We start from the raw sequence: 25,344 nt of genomic DNA on the forward strand, positions 1-25,344 counted from the left end.
AAAGAAAGCAGAGCTAATGTTTCGGGTTCAGTGACCCTTCGTTAGACTTGATTGTAGCTAGGAAACTGTTACATATGCTAAGAGGGGGAGCTCAGCAAGCGAGAAAAACAGTTGAGCAGACAAAGGACTGGGTAAAGGTCAGCATGGGAGAATGAATAGCTGCTGATGGGGACCGATAGTGGCTGACAATGGATTGTTTATGGTAGCAACCCATATGATGACAAAGTTTGGTGTGTGGCAGGTGGGAGAAAGTGCTTAAGCCCTAAAATTGGTGAACTAGATGTTGAGTATAGAAGGCTGCAGGGTTCCCAAGCAGAAAACTAGGTGCTGTTCTTCCAGCTTGTGCTGAACTTTGCAATCAGACACATCGTTAGTGTATGTACCAACATTTTCCTAGCTACAACCAGTTCTGAAGAAGGGACATTGGACACTGAAGGACTTTGTAAAGATGCTGCCAAACCTGCTGAATTCTTCCAGCAATTTCCGTTTTTATAAATGTTTGAGGGAATTGGCTCGGAAATGAGGCCCAGGCTCCAGAATCACTCTGCGATTCCAAGGATGCTGACTAATGATTTTTTTTGGGTTAAGGACAATCCAACACAGAACTATAGAAAAGTTGCAGCATAGGAAGAGGCCATTCAGTCCATTGTGTCTGCACCAGCTGGTTTAACAAACTAGCTGCCCACTCTGATCTATCGCTCTCTCACAGGCATCTGATCTGTAGGCTGCAGGCTAAAGTGCTTTAGGTGCAGATCTAGGTTCATTTCAAGGTTTTCTACTTCAATCACCAACCTGGACAACTCCCAGACACTCATCACCTTCTAGATGAAAAAATGTGTTCTTTATTTCCTCTCAAAACCCTATTGACAACACATTAAATTTCTGACCCTGGTGACTGACCTCTCTGTTAGGGGAAAACACATCTTCCCTTCCACTCTATTCAAGTGCTGTTCTCCCAGTTGGCTGGACAGCTGGTTTGTGGTGCAGAATGATGCCAATAATGTGGGTTCAATTCCTGCACTGGCTGAGATTATCATGAAGGACTTTTCTTCTCAATCTCTATCCTTGTCTGAGGTGTAGTGACCCTCAGGTTAAACCACCACCAGTTGTGTCTCTCTTATGAGAGGAGCCCTATGGCCCTCTGGGACTAAGGTAACTTTAAGAGGGGGTTAGTTAGCTCAGTTGGCTGTACAGCTGGTTTTACAATGCAGAATGACACCAACAGCGTGGATTCAATTCCTGCACAGCTGAGGTTACCATGAAGGACTCGCCTTCTCAATTTCTTTCCTTGCCCCCTGAGGTGTGGTGACCTTCAGGTCTGTAATGAAAGAGAAGCAAAATGGCCTGGTAAGACTATAGCAACTTACTTTATAGTTAGTCTAATTACATAAGACTGGAGTTACAGCCATTCCCCAACTTCCCTTTGATCCCCTTTGACTAGCCAAAAGCACCATGGACAACAGATCAAGTTAGATTCTGAGATGGTGGGTCCTGACTCCCCATGTAACTGGAGTCCCCCTGCAAGGTAGGCATTGACATACTTGAGGAACACAGCAGGTCAGGCAGCATCAGACAGTAGGATAAAGGGTCTAGGCCCCAAACGTTGACTCTCCTACTCCTTTGATGCTGCCTGGCCTGCTGTGTTTCTCCAGCTCAATACTGTATTGACTACCTCAAGCAGCTGCAGTTCTTGTTATCTCCGAGGCATTGACATACAGCTGGAATTATGTTGGAATTGGGACAGAATGCACCATCTGAGGTCTAAAGTGGTATATTGTAGATTTAAGTTGCATTTCTTGGTTGAATCACCCAGGAAGGAGTGCTACCTTAATGTGCAATTACTTCAAAAGTCTTAAGGTGAGTGTAAGGACCAGGGATGAAATGCTGAATTTGCGTTACAACAGCTCCAGGCAAATGCATCTTTCCTGAAATAAACAAACTGCGGATGCTAAAGATCTGAAACAAAAGCAGAAATTGTTGGAGAAACTCTTAGCTCATTTTTTTCTTTTCTGAGTTGCAGTACCTGGAGCTGAATGAAATATTCCAGATGTGTTGCAACCATGGATTTCTACAACTGTAGCATAACTTCCATCCCATTCACTTCCACAATTGACTGTGAATCGCAGAATCCCTACAGTGTGGAAGCAGGCTACTCAGCCCATCAAGCCCACTCAAACCCACACCCCTCTACGCTATCCCTGCATTTCCCATGACTAATCTGCCTAGCCTGCACATCCCTGGACAATTTAGAATGGCCAATCCACCCTAACCTGCACATCTTTGGACTGTGGGAGGAAACCAGAGCACCCGGAGGAAACCCACGCAGAACCATGGAGAATGTGCAAACTCCACACAGACAGTCACCCAAGGCTGGAATCAAACCTGGGTTTCTGGTGCTGTGAGGCAGCAGTGCTAACCAGTGAGCCACCATGCAGCCCCTTATAGTCTAGACCCCTACTCTAGACCATAAGCCATGTTAAACTTGAGTGCTAGACATTTATCTATGTTGTCATAGAGTTCTCAATCCTAATCCCAGCCAATGCTATCATGGGGATCTAGACTCTAACCCACTTAAAATTGTGTCCTAAGCCCTAACCCAATTTGGGGGATAATTAGAAAATACTTAGAAGGGATTAGTTAACACTCCCCTCTCACATTACTGGAAAGAATGCCCGAAAGGAATAACTTCTGATGGACAAAAGCCTCTCACTCCCAACCTCTCTCCATTGCATCCTTACTTAACTCTGCTTTGTTCTGTTCTATAGATGGCATTCCAGGAATCTGGAGTTGCAACGTATCAATGTTTTTAAAGTTTAATTATAACCAGGACCTCAGCCTCACCTGCTTAGCTCATTATCTTAGTCACAGCACCCGTCTCAGCCCCAAAACCCAACACAATGATTTTGAGCGTAGCTCACAATTGTCTTCCAAAATATTGCACTGGTTAAGAGGGAACCAGCTGAACTACCAAAAGTATTCAGGTTAACCAGCATCTGTGAAAAGATTATTGTAAGGGTGACACTTCAGTCACATATGAAAGTGTAAAGCGGCTGTACGTCCCGGTGAGTGTGGAAGGAATGAATGCTTGACAAATAGGGATAAAATGGAGTCAATAGACGAGGAAAGAGATCTGTCCTCTTGAAAGTCACTAGAGGGCAGTGAGACACTGCGGGTATTTTCAGTCCTGGGACAGGAAATGAACACGTGAGTGCAAGAAGACCTTAAGCTGCTGTCGGAGGTAGAGAGTGCGAGGAAGTATGAAATGTGCTCATTGTTGGTGCTGATGGTCGAACAATGAGCACAAATCAGGCAGCTTTGGATATCTCTTCGAAGAACCCACAAGATGACTTTGAGATCATACAGAGGGTTGGCGGAGGAACCTATGGGGAGGTGTACAAGGTAGGAGTTGTTGGGGATGCAGGGCACCTGTCCGGATTATGTAGCAATCGTGCAGACTGAGGAAGTTTGCAGGACCCATCATAGATCAATTGCAGAAAGAGTTTGGGCTGCGTAAACTCAATTATAAAGTTGTCAGTCTCTTGTGTGGCACATTTAAAATGATTGCATCTGAACTCTTACAGACACTTCGAGTTGAATCCTTTGGCTGGATTTCACTTTCGCTATTGAGATACTTCCCATCTGACAACTCTCGTCTGCTGTCCCTATCCTAAAACTCAGACCAAGTCCAGTCCATCCATCATTTCCTGTGCACACTTTCCCGTTGCTGGGTCTCGATTCACCGACAGTGCTGTAAATTCACGACCGAATGTTTAAATCCTTCCCTGGTCTCATTCTCTCCAGACCCCCAACCATCCGAGGTTTCCAGAACTCCTCTAATTCTAAGCATCACTGATTTTAATTCCGCAATCTTCATTATCCCTTCAGTGACCAGAGGTGTAGACACTGGAATTCTCTCCCGAAACCTCTCAGTCTCTCTATCCTTTTAACATATCCTTTTGATCTGAATAAACTTGTGGTCATGTCTACATATACCTTTATGTGACTCAATGTCAAATGTTTGAACAATATTGTGTCTGTGGAGCAGATTGTGATGTTTTGCTGTGTTAACTACACAAATACAAGTTGTCATTGATGCCTCATTCAGATTTACTGGAGGAAGTTTATTATCTATGCTGGGGTTTGTATCTGTTCAGGAATTCTCACTTATGGAGCCAGTAAGATAAATGCTTCTTACAGCACAGTTTTAAGTACATAATATCCAACAACCAGAGTTAGTCAAACAGTTCCTGTAAAGCTATGAAGGTTGCTACAGTTGATCAGCCGGCTCTGAATTGCTGGCAAAGCTGGCTACATAGCGACTGTTCACTGCAATCAGGCATCTTGTACAGTTGGACTTAATGAGAGAAAAATGGATAAATTTGACATAATTCTGTGAAACCTGACTGAAAAGAGAAAAGTAGGGATGGCCCAAGGCACTTGTGAGATTCCTGTTAAGGCATCACCAGACCCCAAAGTGGAATGCAGAATCTGAGTGGCTTTGAATGGATGCATTTGGTGTTGGGGCAAAAGCAGAGAGGGGGTAGGCAGGAGGGCATTGGGATGAGAAAGGAGATTGAGGAAGAAAGGGTAAGTTGCGAGGTGGAAAGGTAGAAGGAGGGGGAATAGATAGGAAAGATAGGGAGAGAACAGATAGAGGACAGATGGGGAAGAGAGAGGTGGGGTAGTGCATCAGCAATAAATTTCAAAATAGCCTTTTTGCATTTTCAGTCTTCTTCACTTCCTCATTCAGTGAAGCAAGTGAAGGGTGAGGCGCAGGGCGTGTATGAACTTTTCAGTATTTTGGACGATCAGTGCCAGGTACGTTGAACTTGGCTGGTTCTGCTTCAGAATCCATCTCACGTAACACTGATACCATAGCATCAATGGGGTCGTCAATGGCCTTGGACCCTTGATGGATCCTCTGAAAGTACACAGGATTACAATGTCTGGTGATGGATCATTAAATCACTGTGCAGTTACCACTGTCCAGATGGTCTCTTCCTGCAGTGCTGGGATCTGTATATAACAATAGATCCACCTGTTTCTTCAAACTCTTCTAAACCACTTCACTCCCCACCTTATCTCCTTCTTTCAAAAACATAAGATTCCATAAATCAATGATCTGTTTGTAGTGATGTTGGTTAAGCAATAGAAATTGGCTGAGACGTCAGGATGAGCTCCCCAACACTTCTTTGAAATTGCCATGAGATCATTAATGTCCAGCCGAGAGGGCAAATGAACATTCCAGTTTAATATGTTATTGTAACTCCAACGGGACTTCACTCCCTCAGTACCATAACGGGAGTGTTAACTTTAATTACATGCTCAACCTTCTGCCTCAGAAGCAAGATTGTCACCATCTGTACCAGGCAGACACATGGAAAGCACAGGTTTTCAAAAGGGAATCAAAGAGTTGGAAAAGGGCAATCCAAGTTTTCAACCCTCCAGAATTGATCTGGAGTTTCCAGGAATTGAGGAATACCTTCTCGAGGAGAAAGGGAGAAGGATACTTTCTTTTAAAAGAAGAATTCTTTAAATAATTTTACTTATTAGTTTAAGAATATTGAAGATGTTTGATTGAGATTCAAGAATCAACCAATGGTTAATGAAGAATCTCTTTCCCCATTGGCCATGGGAAGGAGCAGGAGTTGTCAATATACATAATGGGGCATTATGGCATGAAGGCATTATATTGGGGGAGGGGGAAGATCAATTGGAAGCAGGCAGCCATGTGATGAAACCTCCAGAAATACTTCAAACTAGATATGGCAACTTGAAATCTTCTTGGAAACATGTAGGGAAGTTTTGCTGCAAATGTACAAAGCATCAGTGAGATCACACCTGGAGTATTGGTAAAGTTTTGGCCCCCTTACTTGAGGAGGGACATAGTTACACTGGAGGCAGTTCAGAGGAGATTCACTAGACTGATTCCAAAGGTGAGGGCTTTGTCTTATGAAGACAGACTGAGACGTTTAGACCTTTACTCTCTAGAGTTTGGAAGAATGAGAGGAGATCTCATTGTGGTATATAGATGCTAAACAGGATTGACAAAGCAGACATAGAGAGACAGTATGTTTCCTCCTGTGGGGCAATCTAGAACAAGAGATCATAGTTTTAGGATAAGGGATAGCAGATTTACAAAAAAGATGAGGAGAAATTACTTCTCTCAAAGGCTTGTGAATCTGCAGAATTTACTACCCCAGAATGCAGTGGATGCCGGATCATTGGGTATCTCTTCCATAGATTTACTCAAACTTTTAATTTGTGACGGGTTGAAGGGTTATGGAGAGCGAGCAAGAAAGTGGAGTTGAGGCCGAGATGGGAACTGCCATGATTATACTGAATGGCAGGGCAGGCTCAGGGGGCTGAATGGCCTCCTCCCGCTCCTAGTTTTTATTTGGCTGCACAAGATGTCAGAGTATTGACTACCTCCACAAGTTGGAAACCAGAGAAACTGAGCACATTTTTTTCTTTGATTCCACTTGCTTTTCAAAATCACCTTTACTTTCAAATCATTTGAATCAACTCCAAAGGGAAGCAGATGTTGTGAAAATGAAATGTCTTTTGTTGATTTCCTCTTTACATTCACCTCTCATCCCATTTCTAATCTTAGTCCTCAACTTACTTCACAAACAGCAATTCTGGGCTACCCAACACTGAAAATGCTTGAGGGGCCAAATGACTGACTCCTGTTGTTGTGTAACAGGCCTGAGGGGCTAAATGACGTACTCCAGTTCCAATACTAATAGCTTGGAGAGGCTAAATAACCAACTCCTGTTCTGACTAACAATCTTAAGGAGCTGACTGACCCAGATCTGTCACAATGTAACAGAGGGGCAAAATGGCTATTCTTGCCTCTCAATAACAGGTTCTAAGTGACGTATATCTGTCCTTGTACAGCAAGCTCAGGAGCTAGAAGAGTACTTCTTGTTTTGAAATAAGTTGAAGGTACAGAATTATGTATTCCTTTCCTCATGATCAAAACATAATATTTTTCAAAATGGCCTTACCAACTCATAAAAATAGTTTATAAATACAATACTGTAACCGCAATTAAAGTTTCCCCTTCATGAACCATGGAGCCCTGTCCCCAGAGGCTGTTGCAGATACATGGGTACTGTTAAAGTGTAGAAGTGTTTCCTCTTGCTGCCTTAAGCAGCTTGCACTTTGTCACTTCTGTCAAAAGCTGCAGAAGATTCCGGTAAAACCCTACTGAGGCTTCTCTTCAAACACGTGCAAGTGCCTTGTAAGAATTTTCTGCGAGGGTCTGAGCTGTCTTATTAATAAAATCATGGTAAATGAAGGAAAGCAGACTATAGAAGATTTTTAAGGTAAAATAATCTCCTCACCTTTCCCTCTACCTCATATTTCTCCCTAACCTACCAAAAGTGCCATATCTGACTGGGATACAGCTTCAGGGGCAATGACATAAGAACATAAGAAACAGAAGCAGGAGTAGGCCATTCAACCCTTCTAGTCAGCTCCGACATTCAATGACAAGGCCAATCCTCAGTTTCAACACCATTTTCCTGCACTATTCCCAATGATCCTTGATATCTCTAACATGTAGAAATCTATTAATCTCAGACTTGAACACATTCAATACCCTGAAGCACTCTGTGGCACAAAATTCCAAACAGTTGACACCCTGTAAGTGAATAAATCCCTCTTTCTCTTTCCTCCTGGGTACAGTTCCAGGAACTCTGGATTTTACAGAGCTTGATGCTTAGATAAGTATAAGAGCTTTTGTGCATTATTTTGAGGAAAGGTTGTTATGTCTGGTGTCATGACCACTATTTATACTTTTAAAATTTTTGATTATCTGATTGTTGCTGTCTGTGGGAGCTTGCTGTGCACTAATTGGTGGCCATGTTTCCTATATAACCACAGTGACCAGACTTTGCAAGTACTTCATTGGCTGTAAGGCACTTTGTGACACGCTGAGCTTGTGAAAGGTACACATAAATATAAAATATTGGAAATGGCAAATGTGAGACTTTGACTAAGTTTAATAGAAATATTATCAGATTGATAAGTTTGATTTGCAATGGTTGACATATGACTGGTGAAACTTATCAAGGTGATGGGTGGAACGAGTTGTATCACAATTAGCCCTGCTGTTAAAGAATAAAATTGAGGAAGGCTACTTTGTAATGCAGTATTCTAAAATCTTCAGGTGACATCAGTTCACAGAAATGACAGGTTGTCCTAGGTCCAAAAGCTTTCTATCATTCCAAAGTTGGCCAAAAATTGGCAAATAAATGTCCTATTTTAGTTACACTGGTGTTGAATTTCTCCAGGGGTTCCTCCAATCTTGTACTGTAAATTTAATGGAAGATCTTTAGGAATGCTAGAGAAAGGACAGAAATATCCCCGTGGACTTAGAGAGACGTTACAGTGTCACTGGGCTCATCCAGTGTTTATGCTCATCACAAGCTATGGTCTCAATGCCACACAGCTACCAATGTCCCTTTATTTCTCCTTTCCTTCAGCCACCTATCAAATTTATCCCGTAAATATTAACAAGATCTCTGCTTCAATCACTAATTCATTCCTCAGTCTCACAATTATCTTATCTGTTCTCTGTATTAGATCTGAAATAATTAACCTTATATCAGCGACCATCATTCAGGATGTCTTACGTATTGGAAAAGTCAGAATATTTCTATCAACTCTGCCCTATTTTTTCATAATATTAATTTAGTTTGATTTTTCATACATAATTTTATTGCCTCAACATCCTCCCCATAGCATGAAGCCCACAATTACAAACTACTTACATGAATTGAGTATCTCTCCCATAATAAAATAGGGACAGTACCGCTGCACCATAGAACCTCCCTCCATCTGGTCAAATTATTAATTAGTTAATGCCCAAACCCGAAATAACAACTTACTTAACTGTATATTGAAGACTAGGAAAGCTGGGAAGTTGTTCTGAAAACAACAAGGCCAAAAAATATGTTCTTCTATCTGGATTTCCTGAAGAAAAATTGAGCTCAGGTCAGGAAACTTCCCTTGTGTTTTTTAGAGATAAGAAGGGAGTCAGGTGATGTTGTAAAGAGTGGCTTTGGATGATTGTGACTTGTCATTGTTAAGGATTCTGATGGTTAGTAGGGAAGGGACCAGGAGGAATACAATGTCTCTCTTCCAACATTTCATTTGAGCCCTCCATTTTTAAGATTAGGTCTGTTGATTTCCCTGTTTTAGTGGCTGTCACCAGCCAGCAGAATCTTGGGTTTGAACCTGGATCTCTGAGAATTTCACACTTAATCTACTGCAGTCTTTCTTTTACAATCACCATTTCTTTAACTCTACCTGAATCATTCCTTTTAAGCTTTAACTACTCTGTCTGATGCATTCTTACTTCTTCCTCCATCCTCACTATGTTCACACCCACTGTCTCATCCCCTACTTAAACTCAATCCTTCTAAGGCTATCAATCTATTAGAATCTTAATAGAAGATGTAGATCACGCAATCCCTCAAGTCTGTTCTGTCACTCACTTAAACCATGATCATCTGTATCTCAGCTCCATTTACCCTCCTTGGTTCCATATCCCTAATACTCTACCTAACTTAAATAGATCAGTCTCAGATGTGACATTTTCAATTGACCCCAAGTATGAACTTGGTATGAGAGTTTCTGATGGTCATTATTCTTTGTGCGAAGAAGTGCTTTCTAACTAAATCTCTACTTTTAACAATACTGCTTATCCAGGGCTCTCTTAGGACAAATAGAAACGGTATCATATTTCTGTTTACAAGGTATTCTGAAAGGATAGAGAGGAATACGTGGAGGGAGGTTTTGCAATATTGGTTAAAGGAAGGATGATATGCTAGATCAGTTATTAAATGAGGCTGTATGTGAGGAACCGAGGACCAAATAAGGGGCAGTCGCATTGCTGGGAGTATAGCCCACAAAGAAAGTGCAACAGAATAGCAAGTATATTGGACATTTGCTGACAAGTGCAGAAACAATACAGCAAAAATAGTAAAGGATTTCACCATCCTAATACTAATTGGGGTAAAATCAGTGAAAATAGCCATAGAGAACCCCATGCACCTAGGAGAATGTTTTAGCCAGCCATTATGTAGAAAGCCTAGAGAAGAAGGTATCCTTAAGCAATGACCCACCCACTGAATATCAAGTCATTGTTTCCAGTTCTGTCGCTGAACTCATCTCCTCTGGAGACCTTGCTCTCTAGCTTTCCACCTCACTGTCCTCCAACCCTGAACATATCACTTCTAACTCATTCCCAAAATTCACAGTTTTGCTCGACCGATCATTTCAGACTGTTCCTGTTTCACTGAACTTACATCTTCCTATTTGAGTCTACTTCTGCTCCCTTTGTGCAGTTTCTTCCCACTTACATTTGTGATTCTTCTGACATCCAAGTACAAAATACACGGGAATAGTGGGTGGATAGGCCCTTGAAATTGCTCAGGAAAACCTACTCATGGGGGCAACCAAAGAAAAGTCATCCCATAAATAGAATGGAAGGGGTTGGTGAAGAGCCACTCTTCTGATCCCAGGTTGATTCTATCTGGTACTTGCTGCTGATGATCAACTGTGAACCAATCAGCAGTAAATTTGAGAGACAACCAGCCTGTGATTGGTCAGGCAAGATGTGGGGCAGCAGTCAGCAAGACTGGAAGAAATAATGGTGGGAACGGCAAGGGAAGCTAGGCCAGCGAAGCCTTGGAGGGATTCCTTGCAGAGGATTGAGGCTGAGGTTGAGATTAGGGCTGAAGGGGGAAGTGAGGCTGCAAAATGGGGAGAGAAGAGAGAGAAGCTACAAATGGGAGTAGGGAGAAGAAGCTGCAAAAGCTGGAAAGGGAGTGTAATGGGTAGGCAGGGTCTGCAAATGATGGGCTTTGAAAGGGGAGAGAAGGGCTGCAAAGGAGACAGATAAATACTTAAATGAGAAGAAAACTGAGATAATGAATTCCTTGCAAACTACTTTGGAGTCTCCAGATTAAAGCAACAGGAACTGTTATCTGGTGGAAAATGTAGTGGATGTGATTGAAATGTAAGAATACAACTCCTACATTGAACAGTTCAGTATCATAAATATTTGCACTTATTTGTTGTCATATCTTAAAGTTCTTCCCAATACAATGAATTTCTTGAAGTGAAGTGGCTGTATAAGGGGGAAACCTCTTCAGTCCACAGAAAGCAAACCTAGTGTGATTGTTTTCTGTGTATAGAAGTGCGGCAGATGATTTTTTTTTTAAATGGCATTTGTTGCTAATTTCTGCCTGTTGTGTTTTTCTAATTTAAATGTTGTCTGAGATACTAATGCTTTTCTTGTGTATTGTGGCTTTATGTTTAATGTAGCAGTGACAATTATTGGGGATATTGATTATTTCTTCCAATTCTGCTTCAGTGTGAGTACAAATCCCTCATATATCAACAAAAATTCTGAAGTTATGGTACTAAGTGACCGTATTACCCAACAAAGGTGTTATGAACCTGAGAAAGGAATATCTAAAACCAAAAAATAGCCCCAGAAAATCAAGAAGCAGCCCCCAGATATCTCAAATCTCTTGAAAAAAGAACATTTTGAGCCCTATCTGACTCATTTCAACTGTCTCCAGTTTCTTGGCCCTGATTTCCTCTTCTTCTCTGCAGAAATCAAATCAAATCCCTTTACAACTCCGTTCCCCCACCAGGACAGTATATGGCCTGTCTGCTTCATCCTTGAACGTAGGCCCAATCAGTACCCATCCACTACCATCCACATGTTCTCTCTCATTGAACACTTTCTCCAAATTAAAGATGTATCAATGGGTATGCTTATGGCCTTAGTTACACCTGTCTTTTTGTGAGATATGTGAAATATTTCTTCTTCTAGGCCTGCTCAGGGCACATTATACAACTCTCTTTCCAGTACTTTGATGACTACATTGTTGATACTTCCTGCTATCATCTGGAACTGGAAAAATTCCACAGACTCGAAGGGCAAGGACAGAAAATACATGGGAACACCACCCTGTGCACGGTCCCCTCCAAGCCACTCACCATCCTGACCTGAAAATATATCATCGTTCCTTCACTGTCGCTGGGTCAAAATCCTGGAATTCCTCCCCTAACGACATTATGGGTCAACCCACAGCAAGTGGACTGCAGCGGTTCAAGAAGGCAGCTCATCACTTGAATAAGTCCACACAGGCCATTGCCCCATCATCAAGTCACCCTTTATTTCCACGTGCATGGTATTTGACACTGGTCCAGCTTCCTCAGAGCCAGCTTTCAGAGTGAACGGAACCTCTGACACTCCTGTTTATATCTGTCAGCCAGGACTCCCTGATTGAACCAGGTTAACAGCCCCAGTCAGGAAACTCATATTCTTTGAGGTCCACCTTGCTGACCTCGTTACAATACTGCATCCCTCCCCTTCTAAGTCCAGGGAGGTAGGCCTGTTTATTTCTCTTGTAGCCTCTCCGGGGCTGTTTTTACACCAGGTCTGGTCCCTCCAACACAGTGTCAGATACTGACAGCACGTACTGGACCGCAGCCCGCCTCTTGCACCAGAGCATCTTGCAAGATATTCATCCCATTCTTCAGGTGGTAAAGCTGTTGAGGCTGCAACATCTGCCATTTCAGACTCTGAGGTTTCTTCAAAGCTGGCCAGAGGTGGAGAACCCACGGGTTCTGACAGCCTTTGCAGCTGTTCTGAGGGACCAGGTTTGTTTTGCTGCTGCCCCTTTGCGAGGTAACAGCTTTCATATGGTCCATGTGCTTGTTCAAGACTGCCTCACCTACCCAAACTTTGTACGTCATAGGACCTGAGCTCACGTCAACCATTCCTGTTACCAATGCAGAGCCATATTCAACGTTTTGGCACCAAACCTCGTCCTGTGAAGTAAACTGTATCTCTCGCTGAGAGCAGTCCTGTGTCCGGCGTTGGCATTGCTGATGCTGTTTCACCCTGTGCACATCCAACCACTTAGAGTGGGTGTCCACAATGACTAAGAACATTCAGCCCATTAACGGGCCAGCATAGACAACATGTAACTGAGTCCAGGGTTTACTCGGCTATTCCCACAAACGTGGGGGAGCTGCTGGCTGCTGGGCTGTGCCCCACCAACACAGCTACGCCTGCATCAATTCCAGGCCACCAGACACAACATCTTGCCAATATCCTCATTTTGGACACCCTTGATGACCCTGGTGGAGTTCAGCCAGCATCTGTCAACGACCCTTGCTCAGGACAATCACTCTTGCTCCCCATAATAAAATGCCATCCTTTGCAGTAATCTGGTCTTGCTGGGTCCAGAAAGGGTCCAGTTCTGGTTGCGATGCCCCTTTTGTTTCCCCCATCATCTCCAGCTGTTTTAGTTTTTCCAGGACCGGATCTTCTTATGTCTATGGTCTAATATTTTCAGCAGTGACCAGAAGTGTGCCGAGAAAGTTCAAAACCATTACATACTCTTCCAGTGGCAGCACCACCAGTGTAGTATCTGCCAGGGAGGAGGTGGCTCAAGGCTTCCACATTTGCTACTTGGCCTCCCGGACGATGTTTTAACTTGAAATTGTATGCACTTGTACCCACCCCGCTGAATTCAACCCGAAGCTATGGGCAGCACAGCCTTGTCTTCTTTGAGTAGTCCTAGCAGGGGTCTGTGGTCTATTACAATTACAAATTTATGTCCCTAAAGGTATTGGTATTTTCTCATACTAAAATGATCACCAAACCTTCCTTCTCTTCTGGGAGTATTTGCGCTTGCATCAGTCAAAGTCAGGGAAGCATTCGCTATTGGGCATTCCTCTCCATCTGTGAGCCAACACTATCCTGATACGTTTCAGGGATGCATTGCACGTCAACACCAGATCTCACTTGGGATCATAAGGGATTAACACCTTAGACGATGATAGCTGCTTCTTCACTTCGCTAAAGGCTAAGTCTTGGCTATGGGACCATTTCCAAGGCTGACCCTTTTTCAATAGCAGATGTAAGGGTGCCAGGATGGAGGCCAGGTTACTTATGAACTTTCCATAATAATTCACCAATCCAAGGAAAGGTCTAAGATCCGCTACAGACGCGGGAGCAGGGACTATCTTTGATTGCACTCACTATCTTTTAACAGGTGTAACCTGGTCTTATTGACTCTATAGCCCAAGTAGCTCACTTGGGTGCCTGGAACTCACATTTATTCCCTCCTGTTCAGGATATGTCCTGAGCGAGGCTATTCAATTGCCTTCACTCAAGTCATGTTTCCGTAAGCTCAGTTGGCCTTGCGACGGTGTCCACTTCCATCAGCATACCCTGTAACTCATATGCTCCAATTGCCACATTTTATGATGACAGATTCAGTTGTAGTGCCTGCTTGAAGTCCAGTTGGGCTTCAGATAGTAGGTGCTTTTGATAGTTACATCATTAATCCCACTCACATCGCCACTGAAATAACTCCACAGAACCCGGTATCTTGTCGTCAAGTCACCATTCCACCTGACACTAGTCTGGCTTTCTCACAGCCAGCTCTCAGAGTGAACAGAACCTCTGACATGCCTGTTTATATCTGTCAGCCAGGGCTCCCTGATTGGACCAGGTTAACAGCCCCAATCAGGGAACTCATATGAGGTCCCCTGGCTTACCTCGTTACAATCACTACAACCACCACCTTCTAAAGGGCTACTAGGGGCAGGCAATAAAAAATGCTGGCCAGCCAGCAATGCCCAAATTCCACAAATTAATAAAAAAATTAATAACTTTTGTTCCCAATATTCACAGCTGTCTCATCTCTGACACTTCCCTTCCCTCTTTGAGTTTTCTGTTTCATTTCCGAGGAAACACTATTTACTAATATTTATGACAATCCCACCGACTGCCACAACTACATCTTCTCACGCCCTGTTTCCCATAAGGCAGGGAGGCAGACAACCTTGTAGTATTATCACAAAACTATTAATCCAGAAACTCAGCTATTGTTCTGAGACTTGAGTTTCAATCCTTATGGTAGAATTTATATTCAATAGATGTCTGAAATGAAGAGTCTAATGATGACCATGAAACTGCTGTCGAATGTTGGAAAAAACAATCCGGTTCACTGATATCCGTACGGGAAAGAAATCTGCCATCCTTACCTGGCCTGGCCTAGATGTGACTCCAGACCTCACAGTGATGTGGTTGACCCTCAACTGCCCTCTGAAATGGGCTAGAAAGCCACTCAGTTGGAGCAATTGCTACAAAGTCTAAACAAAGAAATGTACCCTCCCTAACAACATCATGGGTCTACCTAGAGCACATGGACTGCAGCAGTTCAAGAGGCAGCTCACCACCACCTTCTCAAGGGCAACGGGCGATGAGTAATAAATGCTGGCCCAACCTGTGGTACTCATCTTCTGCAAGTGAATTATAAAAAAACAAATCACCCGTGCTTCTAATTAACAGACCAGTTTACAAGCATAGCCCATTGGGGCATTGCAACAATAATAAAAGTGAGTGAGAGAGGGAGGAGACTAAATTCATATAGAATTGGAGGGGAAAATAAGGCACTCCATTCCCTATAGAGTCCACTTCTCTCTGAAGACATCAAGAGTGTTGCTGGGAAATCAGACTTTTTATTTCTATCTTTTTTAGTATCCATGGACACTTTCATGCACCTCTGAATGTTTTTCCTCTATTACCAAATCACAGATGTTTTAGAGAACTTTGTTACTTTAATTGACTTGCTCAGATATGCTGTAATGCACCTTTGGGACAAGTGGGACTTAAATCTGGATCATCTGGCTCTGTCACCGTGCCACTGAACCCCACCCTTGATATGTTTAAATCTACCTATTCAGTGATATTAATACACCTCTCTGGAGCAGGTGAGATTTGAACCCAGGCCTCCTGGCTCAGAGGGAGGGATGCTATAACTGCACCACAAGAGCCCTCTAGAACTCAGCCTTATTAATCAGCCTGTTCAGACATGTTATGACACACTCCAGAACAGACAGGACTTGAACCCAGGCCTCCTGGCCCACGCTACCACTGTGCCAATAAGAGCCCCTAGAACTCAGCCCTTAATATTTTCTAATCCATCTGCTCAGAGATGTTATTATACACTTTTGCATCAGGTGGGAATTGAATCCAGGCCTCCTACACTGTGTCACAAAGTCCAGAACTTTGTCCTGTTTTCCTTTTTACATCCAGAACTGATTTTTCTTCCATCACCCATGTTTCCAATTAATGACTAATTTACATGCAAACCCCATCAGGGACAATACAATGGAGAACCCAGCTCTTTTTAAAAATTCTTTCTTTAATTGTCCAGAAGCGCTTTCACACACAACTTAACACTGCTTTTTTAACAATTCACTTGTGGGATGTAGGTGTCTCTGGCTAGGCTGGCATTTATTGCCCAACCCAAGTTGCCCAGAGGGCAGTAAAGCATCAACCACCTTGCTGTGGGTCAGGTTTCACACGTAGACCAGGCTAGGTAAGGATGACAGATTTCTGTCCCTAAAGGACATTAGTGAACCAGATGGGTTTTTCCTGACAATCAGCAATGGATTCACAGTCATCGTTAGACCCTTAATTCCAGATTCTTTATTGAATTCAAATCACATGCTGTGGTGGGACTTGAACTGAGTTCCCCAGAACATTAGCTGAGTTTATGGATTAATAGTCTTGTGATAATACCACTAGGCCATTACCTGCACCACAAACATCACCACCAAATCACCCATGTTACTTTCCACTTTTATGCAGTACCACCAAGTCACTCGTGTTTTCAATCAAGTATCAATTTACCTGCGAAACTCATCGGGGCAGTGCAATTGTGAACACCGCTTCTCCCTCTCTAAGGGCACCTGGGCATGAAAATAGCTGTGGAATAGGGGCAGACAGTTGACAATTATGACTCTTTCTATTACCTGCTGCCTGGACCTGTTAATGGCCAACTTGGCCAGGTCCAGGATCAGACCCACAAGGAGGTCATTACACTTTCCTGCCTCCTTCTGCACCTGGATGCCCAAAGGTCGGGAGCTTGGGGCTGAAGTGCAACCAACAGCACAACAAAAAACTTTCCAAATAATTAAGGAGGATGTGCAACCAGCCACAACCAATTTATACATCATCCATGCACTCCACAATACCACAGAATACAAAGTTTGGCTGGGAATTCATGAACCACCTTAACCTACACAGGATTGCATAGGACTGCTGCATGCAAGACTCTCCACTCAGGTCACTTGATGGAAAGCAAGAGGACTCCCATGGATGGAGCCCACCTCTGGTCAGAACCCAGCTTTTTAAAAATATATTTCCAGAAGTGCTCTTACACACAACTTTTCTTTTCACATCACCAAGTTACCTGTGGTATCTTTTCATCTATTAACCACTACCAGTGAATCTCAGTGTTTTCCAATTGATTAATGTACATGCAAAGCCCATTAAGGGCAATGCAGACCCCTAAAAGTGAGAGAGAGATAGGGAGGAGGGTGGGACTAAATCAAAAAAGAGTTGGAAGGGAGATAAAACACTCTAGCCCCCTGCAGTGCCCACCTGTCTCTAAAAGCATTGAGAATATTGGTAGACACCACGTGCTCCGTCTCTAAACATACCCGGGCAGGAACATAGCCATGAAAGAATGTCACAGTCAGCAGAACCCAGCTCTTAAATACAAAGTCCATTAAGGTTACCTGCTCTCAATCAACATTGGAGCTGCTCTAATTTACTCTAAAGTGCCATGCGTTTCTAACACTGACATAAATCACCATTATTTAGCAGTCCTGTCTAACTGGAGAACTGTTGACAATATACCATTGTTTAAAAGGGGAAGTGACAGTTCCAGTCAGTTTGTTGCTGGTGTAAAAATCATTGGTAAATATTCTGAGGGACAGTAAAATTGTCATTTAGAAAGGCATAGATTAATCAAGGACAGTTACCATGTGCTAAAGAAAGCATACGTCTGATTAATTTGATTACATTTTTTGAAGAGATGATGGGGAATGTTAACAAGGATTGTGCATTTGAGGTAATCTGCTTTGGTATGAGAAAGGTACTGCACTGGGAAAGTAAACACCCGTGAAATTCAAGAGCAAGTGGGCTGTTGGACTAGGATCAGGGGCAGGTAATGGTTAATAATTTTTCCGACTAGAAGACAGACACCAGTGGAGTTTCACATGCTGGGTCCCTTGCTTTTCATGATATATATCAATAATTTTGACATAAATGTAGAGGCATGCTTAAGGAATTGGATAACGATACAGTATTTAGATGTGTGAATGACAGTGAAGAAAACAAAACTGCAAACTGCAGGGAGATGGATGATCATGAGCAGAACATTGACAAAAGCTGTTCAGTCTGGAGAAGTGTGAGGTCATGTATTTGGGGAAAACACAAATGGCAGGAAACACAAAAGTGTTGAAGAATAGAATGAAGGACCACAGATCCCTGAACATAGCAGGTCAGGTAGATAGATGATTAAGAAAGTGTGCAGGACACTTTGCAGGAGCTATGATGGTAAGTTAGAATTAAACTATTTAGGCTATGGCTATAGTACAGTACAGCTCTTGTATAAGATAGGAAGAATGTAATTTCACTTAAGAGGGTGCAGAAGAGATTTATGAGGATGGAGTTGCCAGGAATGGAGTATTTTAGCTATGAGGAATGAATGGATAGCTTTTTTTTTAAGAACTGAGGAGACTGAGGTGACATTTAAATGAGGATCTCTAATTATGAACTGCCTACATACAGTGTATAGGAAGAACCTATATCCATTCAGAGATCAAGACTAGGAAGTGTAGAATCTTTTTTTTTATTCACTGGAAGAGGGCTAGGCCAGCATTTATTGCTCATTTCATTTTATTTTCTATTCATTTATGGGATGTGGGCGTCACTGGCTGGACAGCATTTCTTGTCCATCCCTAGTTGCCCTTGAGAAGGTGGTGGTGAGCTGCCTTCTTGAACCACTGCAGTCCACTGGCTGTAGGTTGACCCACAATGCCATTAGGGAGGGAATTCCAGGATTTTGACCCAGTGATAGTGAAGGAACGGCGATATATTTCCAAGTCAGGATGGTGAGTGGCTTGGAGGGGAACTTGCAGGGAGTGATGTTCCCATTTTTCTGCTGCCCTTGTCCTTCTGGATGGAAGTGGTTGTGGGTTTGGAAGATGCTGTCTGAGGATCTTTGGTGAATTTCTGCAGTGCATCTTGTAGATGGTACACACTGCTGCTACTGAGCGTCAGCTGAGGAGGAAGTGGGTGCTTGTGGATGTGGTGCCAATCAAGTGGGCTACTTTTCCTGGATGGTGTCAAGCTTTTTGAGTGTTATTGGGGCTACATTCATCCAGGCAAGTGGGGAGTATTCCATCACACTCCTGACTTGTGCCTTGTAGATGGTGGACAGGCTTTGAGGAGTCAGGAGGTGAGTTACTCACCACAGCATTCCTAGCTTCCGACCTGCTCTTGTAGCCACTGTCTTTATGTGGTAAGTCCAATTGAGTTTCTGGTCAATGATAACACCCAGGATGTTGATAGTGGGAAATTCAGTGATGGTAACAACATTGACTGTCAAGGGGTGGTGGTTAGATTGTCTCTTATTGGTGATGGTCATAGCCTGGCATTTGTGTGGCACAAATGTTCCTTGCCACATGTCAGCCCAAGCCTGGATATTGTCCAGATCTTGTTGCATTTGAAAATGGACTGTATTAGTATCTGAGGAGTCACGAATGGTGATGAACATTGTGCAATCATTAGCAATCCCCACCTCTGACCATATGATAGAGGGAAGATTATTGATGAAGCAGCTGAAGGTGGTTGGGCCTAGGACACTACCCTGAGGAACTCCTGCAGAGATGTACTGGAGCTGAGATGATTGACCTTCAACAACCACAACCATCTTCCTATGCGTCAGGTATGACTCCAACCACCGGAGAGTTTTCCCCCTGATACCCATTGATTCCAGTTTTGCTCGGGCTCCTTGATGCCATACTCAATCAACTGCAGCCTTGATGTCAAGGGCTGTCACTCTCACCTCACCTCTTTTACCCATGTTTGAACCAATGAGGTGAGGAGCTGAATGGCCACGGCAGAACCCAAACTGGGCGTCACTGAGCAGGTTATTTCTGAGCAGGTGCTGCTTGATAGCACTGTTGATGACACCTTCCATCACTTTACTGATGATTGTGGGTAGACTGATGGGGCAGTAATTGGCTGGATTGGATTTGTCCTGCTTTTTGTGTACGGGACATACTTGGGCAATTTTCCACATTGTCGGGTAGATAGTAGTGTTGTAACTGTACTGGAACAGCTTGGCTAGGGATGCGGCAAGTTCTGGAGCACAAGTCTTAGGTACTATTGCCGGAATGTTGTCAGGGCCTGTAGCCTTTGCTTCTCAAAGGGCAGTTAAGAGTCAACAAATCGCTGTGGATCTGGAGTCACATGTAGTCAAGACCAGGTAAAGATGGCAGATTTCCTTTCCTAAAGGACATTAGTGAACCAGATGAGGTTTCCTCAGAAGTTTTAATACAGGAGTTGAGAAATCTCTTAATTTAAAGGAGTGGTGGATGTCTGAAATTCATTGTCTCAAAGGATAACAGAGGCAGAAACCCTGGTTGCATTTAAAGGATATTTGATATGCACTTTAAATAAACTACAGGTCCCCAGACTATGTGTTGGAAAATGGGATTTGATGAAACCAAGAGCTCTTTATTGACCAGCATAGATACGATCAGCCAAATAGCCTCCTTACTTTAGATGTTCCATATTTTTGTGTTTTGTTCAATCACTAATTCTAAGAAGTTTGATGAGCTTTTGGGTTACAATGCTCATTCATGGAATGGTGTGTAATATTTACGACCTATGGATAAGGGTAAAAGGAATGAAGTGAGTTTCTACAACAAGATGCTATCAGAACTGAACCCCTATGAAAAGTCACTGTCAGAACCTCAAAATTCTCCAAAATGGGAAACCTCCACTCAGATTGACTGGTTCAGAAATGGAGTAATAATACCTGACATATTGTGACAGGATCGCTCAACTGAAACCCCTTAAACGATACCAGTTAGCTAGTGGTTACATTGCAGAACTTCAATGCAACCTTGTAAAATAGTTTCCCTGCAATTTAACAAGTTTTCTGATCATTTCCTTGTAGCACCCCCAACTAGTGACCCTGTGAGCTTTCAATTCACAAGCCATTCCTTTCGATTGGGGAAAATACAGAAGTGTCTTCACTAATTATTAAAGGTGAGAAGAGGAAAACCAGAGAGTTAGAGACTGTCAGCCTAACTAATATTGTAGGGAAATTACTGGAGTCAGTAATTAAGAGATTGTCAACAACTTGAACATTTTCAGCTGATCAGAAAGAGTTACCATGGATTTGTAAAGGGTACGTTTGCCTAACAAATTTGATTTTTTTGAAGAAGTAAAGATAGTAGTGGACAAGGAAATGTTCATAGATGTTAGTTAAACAGACTTTCAGAAGGCATTTGATGAAGTCCCCCACGACAGACTGTTGGTTAAATAGAGAACCCAGCTCTTTTTTCCCCCCTTTTTTTTATTATACAGATGCTCATGGTTAGGAAATTACTGAGCAGCAAGAGACTGAGAATTGGGATAAAGAGCAAGAACTCTAATTGGAAAGTTGTGACTAATTCCACTTGGATTTTTTTCACTAAAAACAAGGATGGAAGTAATATGACAGCTATGAAAGCTCTAGTTAGACCACACCTGGAGTACTGTGTTTGATAGTAGGTACCACACCTATAGAAGATTTGCTAGGATGATATTGGGACTCTATGTTTAATAGACTGATATCCATAGATTGAATTGGGTAGAAAAGACTTTCAGAGATTTATAGGAAATCTATAATTTAGCACAAACAACATTTTCTCCCTTTTCCTGTCCAGAAGTCAACTCCACACTGAGGAAGAACCCAGTTATTTTTAAAATCAATTTGTTCAGATATGTTATGGAGCAGGTGGGTCTTGAACTCTGGCCTTCTGCCCCAGAGGTAGGGACACTACTACTATGCTACAAGAGCCCAGATTGTTCTTTTGAAAAATACACCACCATAGTCATACAGCATAGAAACAGATCCATCGGTCCAACTAGTCCACGCTGACCATGTTCCTAAACTAAACTGGTCCCACTTGCCTGTGTTTGGCCCATATCCCTTCAAACCTTTCCTATGCATGCCTTTTAGATATTGTAACTGTATCAGCACTGACCATTTCCTCGAGCAGTTCATTCCACACATGAACCACTCTGTGTAAAAAAAAGTTGACCCTCATGTCCTTTCTAAAACTTAAAAGGCCTCTCACCTTAAAAATATGCTTCCTAGTTTTGAACTCCCCGACTCTAGGGAAAAGACCCTTGATATTCACCTTATCTATGCCCCTCATGATTTTATAAACCTCTATAAAGGTCACCCCTCAGCCTCCTATGCTTCAATGAAAAAAGTTTCAGCCTATCCAGCCTATTTTTATAACTCAAACCTTCCATTCCGGCAACATCCTGATAAATCTTTTCTGAACTCTGTCCAATTTAATAACATCCTTCCTGTAGCAGGGCAACCAAATCAACCGTTTGACAAACTACTAATTTGAACAAATTATAAGCACTGCTGACTGGGCCAGTGTAAGAACCCAACTCTTGATAGTTTCTAATTAGTGTGTTCAGAGTTTTTACTAAACACCTCTGGAGAAGGTGGGTCTTCTCCAATGTCCGTTGAGCATTGGCTGCTATAAATCAATTCTGGAGCTGTTCTCTTTGATCCTTAAAGGGACCTGCATTTTGAACACTGACACTCTAAGGGTTAAATTATCTGGGAAGAGTACACAAATTAGGATTGTGATCATAATAGAGGATATTAAGAGAAATTGACTACTTTTTGAGATATTAAGGAGAGTAAATTAAAGTGGAAAGGATTACATTGGACATATAGCACAGAAACATCTCAACTGGCCCAACCAGTCGATATGGTATTTATATTCTACTTCAGAATTAGCCTGTCTTCTTCTGCCCATCTCTGTCAACATTATAAAAACTGAAAGAACTGCGGATGCTGGAAATCAGAAACAAAGTAAAACAAATTAGTTGAAAAGCTCAGCAGGTCTGGCAGCATCTGTGGAGATACGTCAGAGTTAACATTTTGGGTCCAGTGACCCTTCCTCAGAACTGATGATAGCTAGGAAAAAGTTGTTTTTTATGTGGAAGATAGGGTGGGGGTAGGTGTAAGGGGTAAATGATAGGTGGGGATAGAGACCAAAGAGAGAGAAAAGAACAGTTGGACAGACAAAGGAGTGGATAACAGTCAGCCTGGGAGAAAAAATAACTATTAATGGAGACAATTAGTGGCTAACAATGGGTTGTGTGCATTAGCAGACCATGTGATAACACAGCCTGGTGTGTTGGGATAGGGATAAGGACATGGGAGAAGGTGCCCTCAAACCCTAAGACTGTTGAACTCAATATTCAGTCCAGAAGGCTGTAGGATTCCCAAGTGGAAAATGAGGTGCGGATTTGTTGGAGCACTGCAGCAAGCCTGAGACACAGATGTTGGCCAGGGAACAAGGTGGTTTGTTGAAGTGGCGGGTAACATTATGTCTGTCAACTGTATTCCCTTCTCTGTCATCTACTTGCCTTCGTAAACAGACAGAGACTATTTCCACAGGTTGGGTATCTAGGATCAGTGGACATGGAACTTGGCCTCTCAGAAGCACAGAAATCAGAAAAACGTTTCTACACACAAAGGTGGTAGAAACTTGGAAGTCTCTTCACACATGCCAGTTAATGCAAGGCAAATTGTTAACGTGAAAACTGAGGTTGAGAGATTTTTGTTCACTAAAAGTATTAAGGAATATGGTACAAAGTTGGGTATGTGGAGTAAGATTACAGAAAAACAGTAATCTCATTGACTGATGGAACGAAATGACATCTTCTTGTTCCTATATTCTTGCAAATTACTCTTTTCTCAGAGTGACAACCATGCCAGAGAGTGAATTACTAAGAAGGTGAAGGACATGAGAACAAAATACCAAAAAAGGAAAGGGTGGAGTTGAGGGGTACAGATGAAAGTTCAGGGCTTGAGGGGTATGCATATAAGGTGGGTTAGATGATGTTTAGGGACAGAGAGAAAGTGGGTGGTTGGAGTTGAGAGGTATGTGTTTAAGGGATTATTTTCTTTGTTGAACCTTTCTTGCTCCTGAAAATTGTTAAATAGATTTTCAAATGTAAATCTATACCAGTGAAACTGCTAGCTTTCTTTTTGAACCGTAGCTCCTGCCCAATTGGAATATCAACTTCCCTACATCAGCCGTACTTTCTGGCATAGATGGGATACTCTCAGCTGCTGTTCTGTGCTGTTAGTGCTGTGGTTTTCCCTCGGTCAATCACTGTTGTTTTGTCAGATTGGAAATGCTGCTATATCTGCAGCCCATGCATTGCACTTGTGCACTGCATGAACAGGAAGTGTTATTTGCATAAAGCCAACAGAGAGGATAGTGCAAATTTGCTAGGCCCAAAGCACAGCATTATTGTTCAGCATAATGCTTCACTCTGAAACCATTCAGTATCACATCAAAATCAGAACTCCATTTAATGGCAGATAGGCCCTGGATTTTCATGTACAGTCTCGCTCCCACCAAGAGAGGTCTAACAGCCCGATACTGCAAGTGGATTCTGCAAGTGCAGCAGAATTTTATTCCTCTGTGATCTGTAACCTCATGGCTTGCATAACCCTCACTCCACCATTACAAGCCCTGGTTCAAGGAGGTATGGAAGACAGCATGTATGACATACTGAAATAAAAGAAGTATCCATCTGGTGAAGCTAAATAGCAGAAACTGACAGAGTTAAGTGATCCTGTAACAATTCCTTCCACATCCAAAAATAAATAATAGTTGATGCTCAAACAATTAATGGAGGAAAATTCCATTAACATAGGATACTGTAGTGGTAATGTCACCAGACTAGTAATTCAGAGGCCCAGTCTAATTGTCTGGGGACATGGTTCAAGTCCCACCATGGCAGCTAGTGGAATTTAAATTCCATTAATATATCTGGAATTGAAACCTCGTCTCAGCAATGGTAACTAGGAAACTAACATTGATTATTGTTAAAACCCCTCTAGTTCATGAATGTCTTTAGAGAAGGAAATCTACTATATCTACCTTGTCTGGTCTATATGTGCCTCCAAACCCTTAGCCATGTTGTTAACTATTAAATGCTCACTGAAATTGTCCAGCAATCTACTCAGTTCTTGGGCAATTAGGGATTGGCCACAAATGCTGGTGTTGCCACTGATGCCATATCTCATCGAAGTATTAAAAAAAATCCTCAGTGATGAAGGAGCCCAGCATGTGAGTGCAAACATAAGGTTGAAGTGTCAACAATCATCTTTGGAGAGA

At 42.5% G+C, this 25,344-nt stretch overlaps 1 protein-coding gene across 2 annotated transcripts in view; it reads left to right on the forward strand.

The window, feature by feature from the left end:
- The first annotated feature begins 3,219 nt into the window (after window positions 1-3,219).
- LOC109916779 (mitogen-activated protein kinase kinase kinase kinase 5-like) overlaps window positions 3,220-25,344 on the forward strand; it is a 114,369-nt gene continuing 92,244 nt past the window's right edge. For both annotated transcript variants that reach the window (XM_048618402.1, XM_048618403.1), the window contains exon 1: window positions 3,220-3,399. In XM_048618402.1, the coding sequence (XP_048474359.1) occupies window positions 3,295-3,399 (105 nt within the window). In that variant the 5' untranslated portion in view covers window positions 3,220-3,294. The remainder of the gene's footprint in view (window positions 3,400-25,344) is intronic.

Source organism: Rhincodon typus, chromosome 39 (genome assembly GCF_021869965.1).
Source record: "Rhincodon typus isolate 14 chromosome 39, sRhiTyp1.1, whole genome shotgun sequence".
NCBI classification, from domain to species: Eukaryota; Metazoa; Chordata; class Chondrichthyes; order Orectolobiformes; family Rhincodontidae; genus Rhincodon; species Rhincodon typus.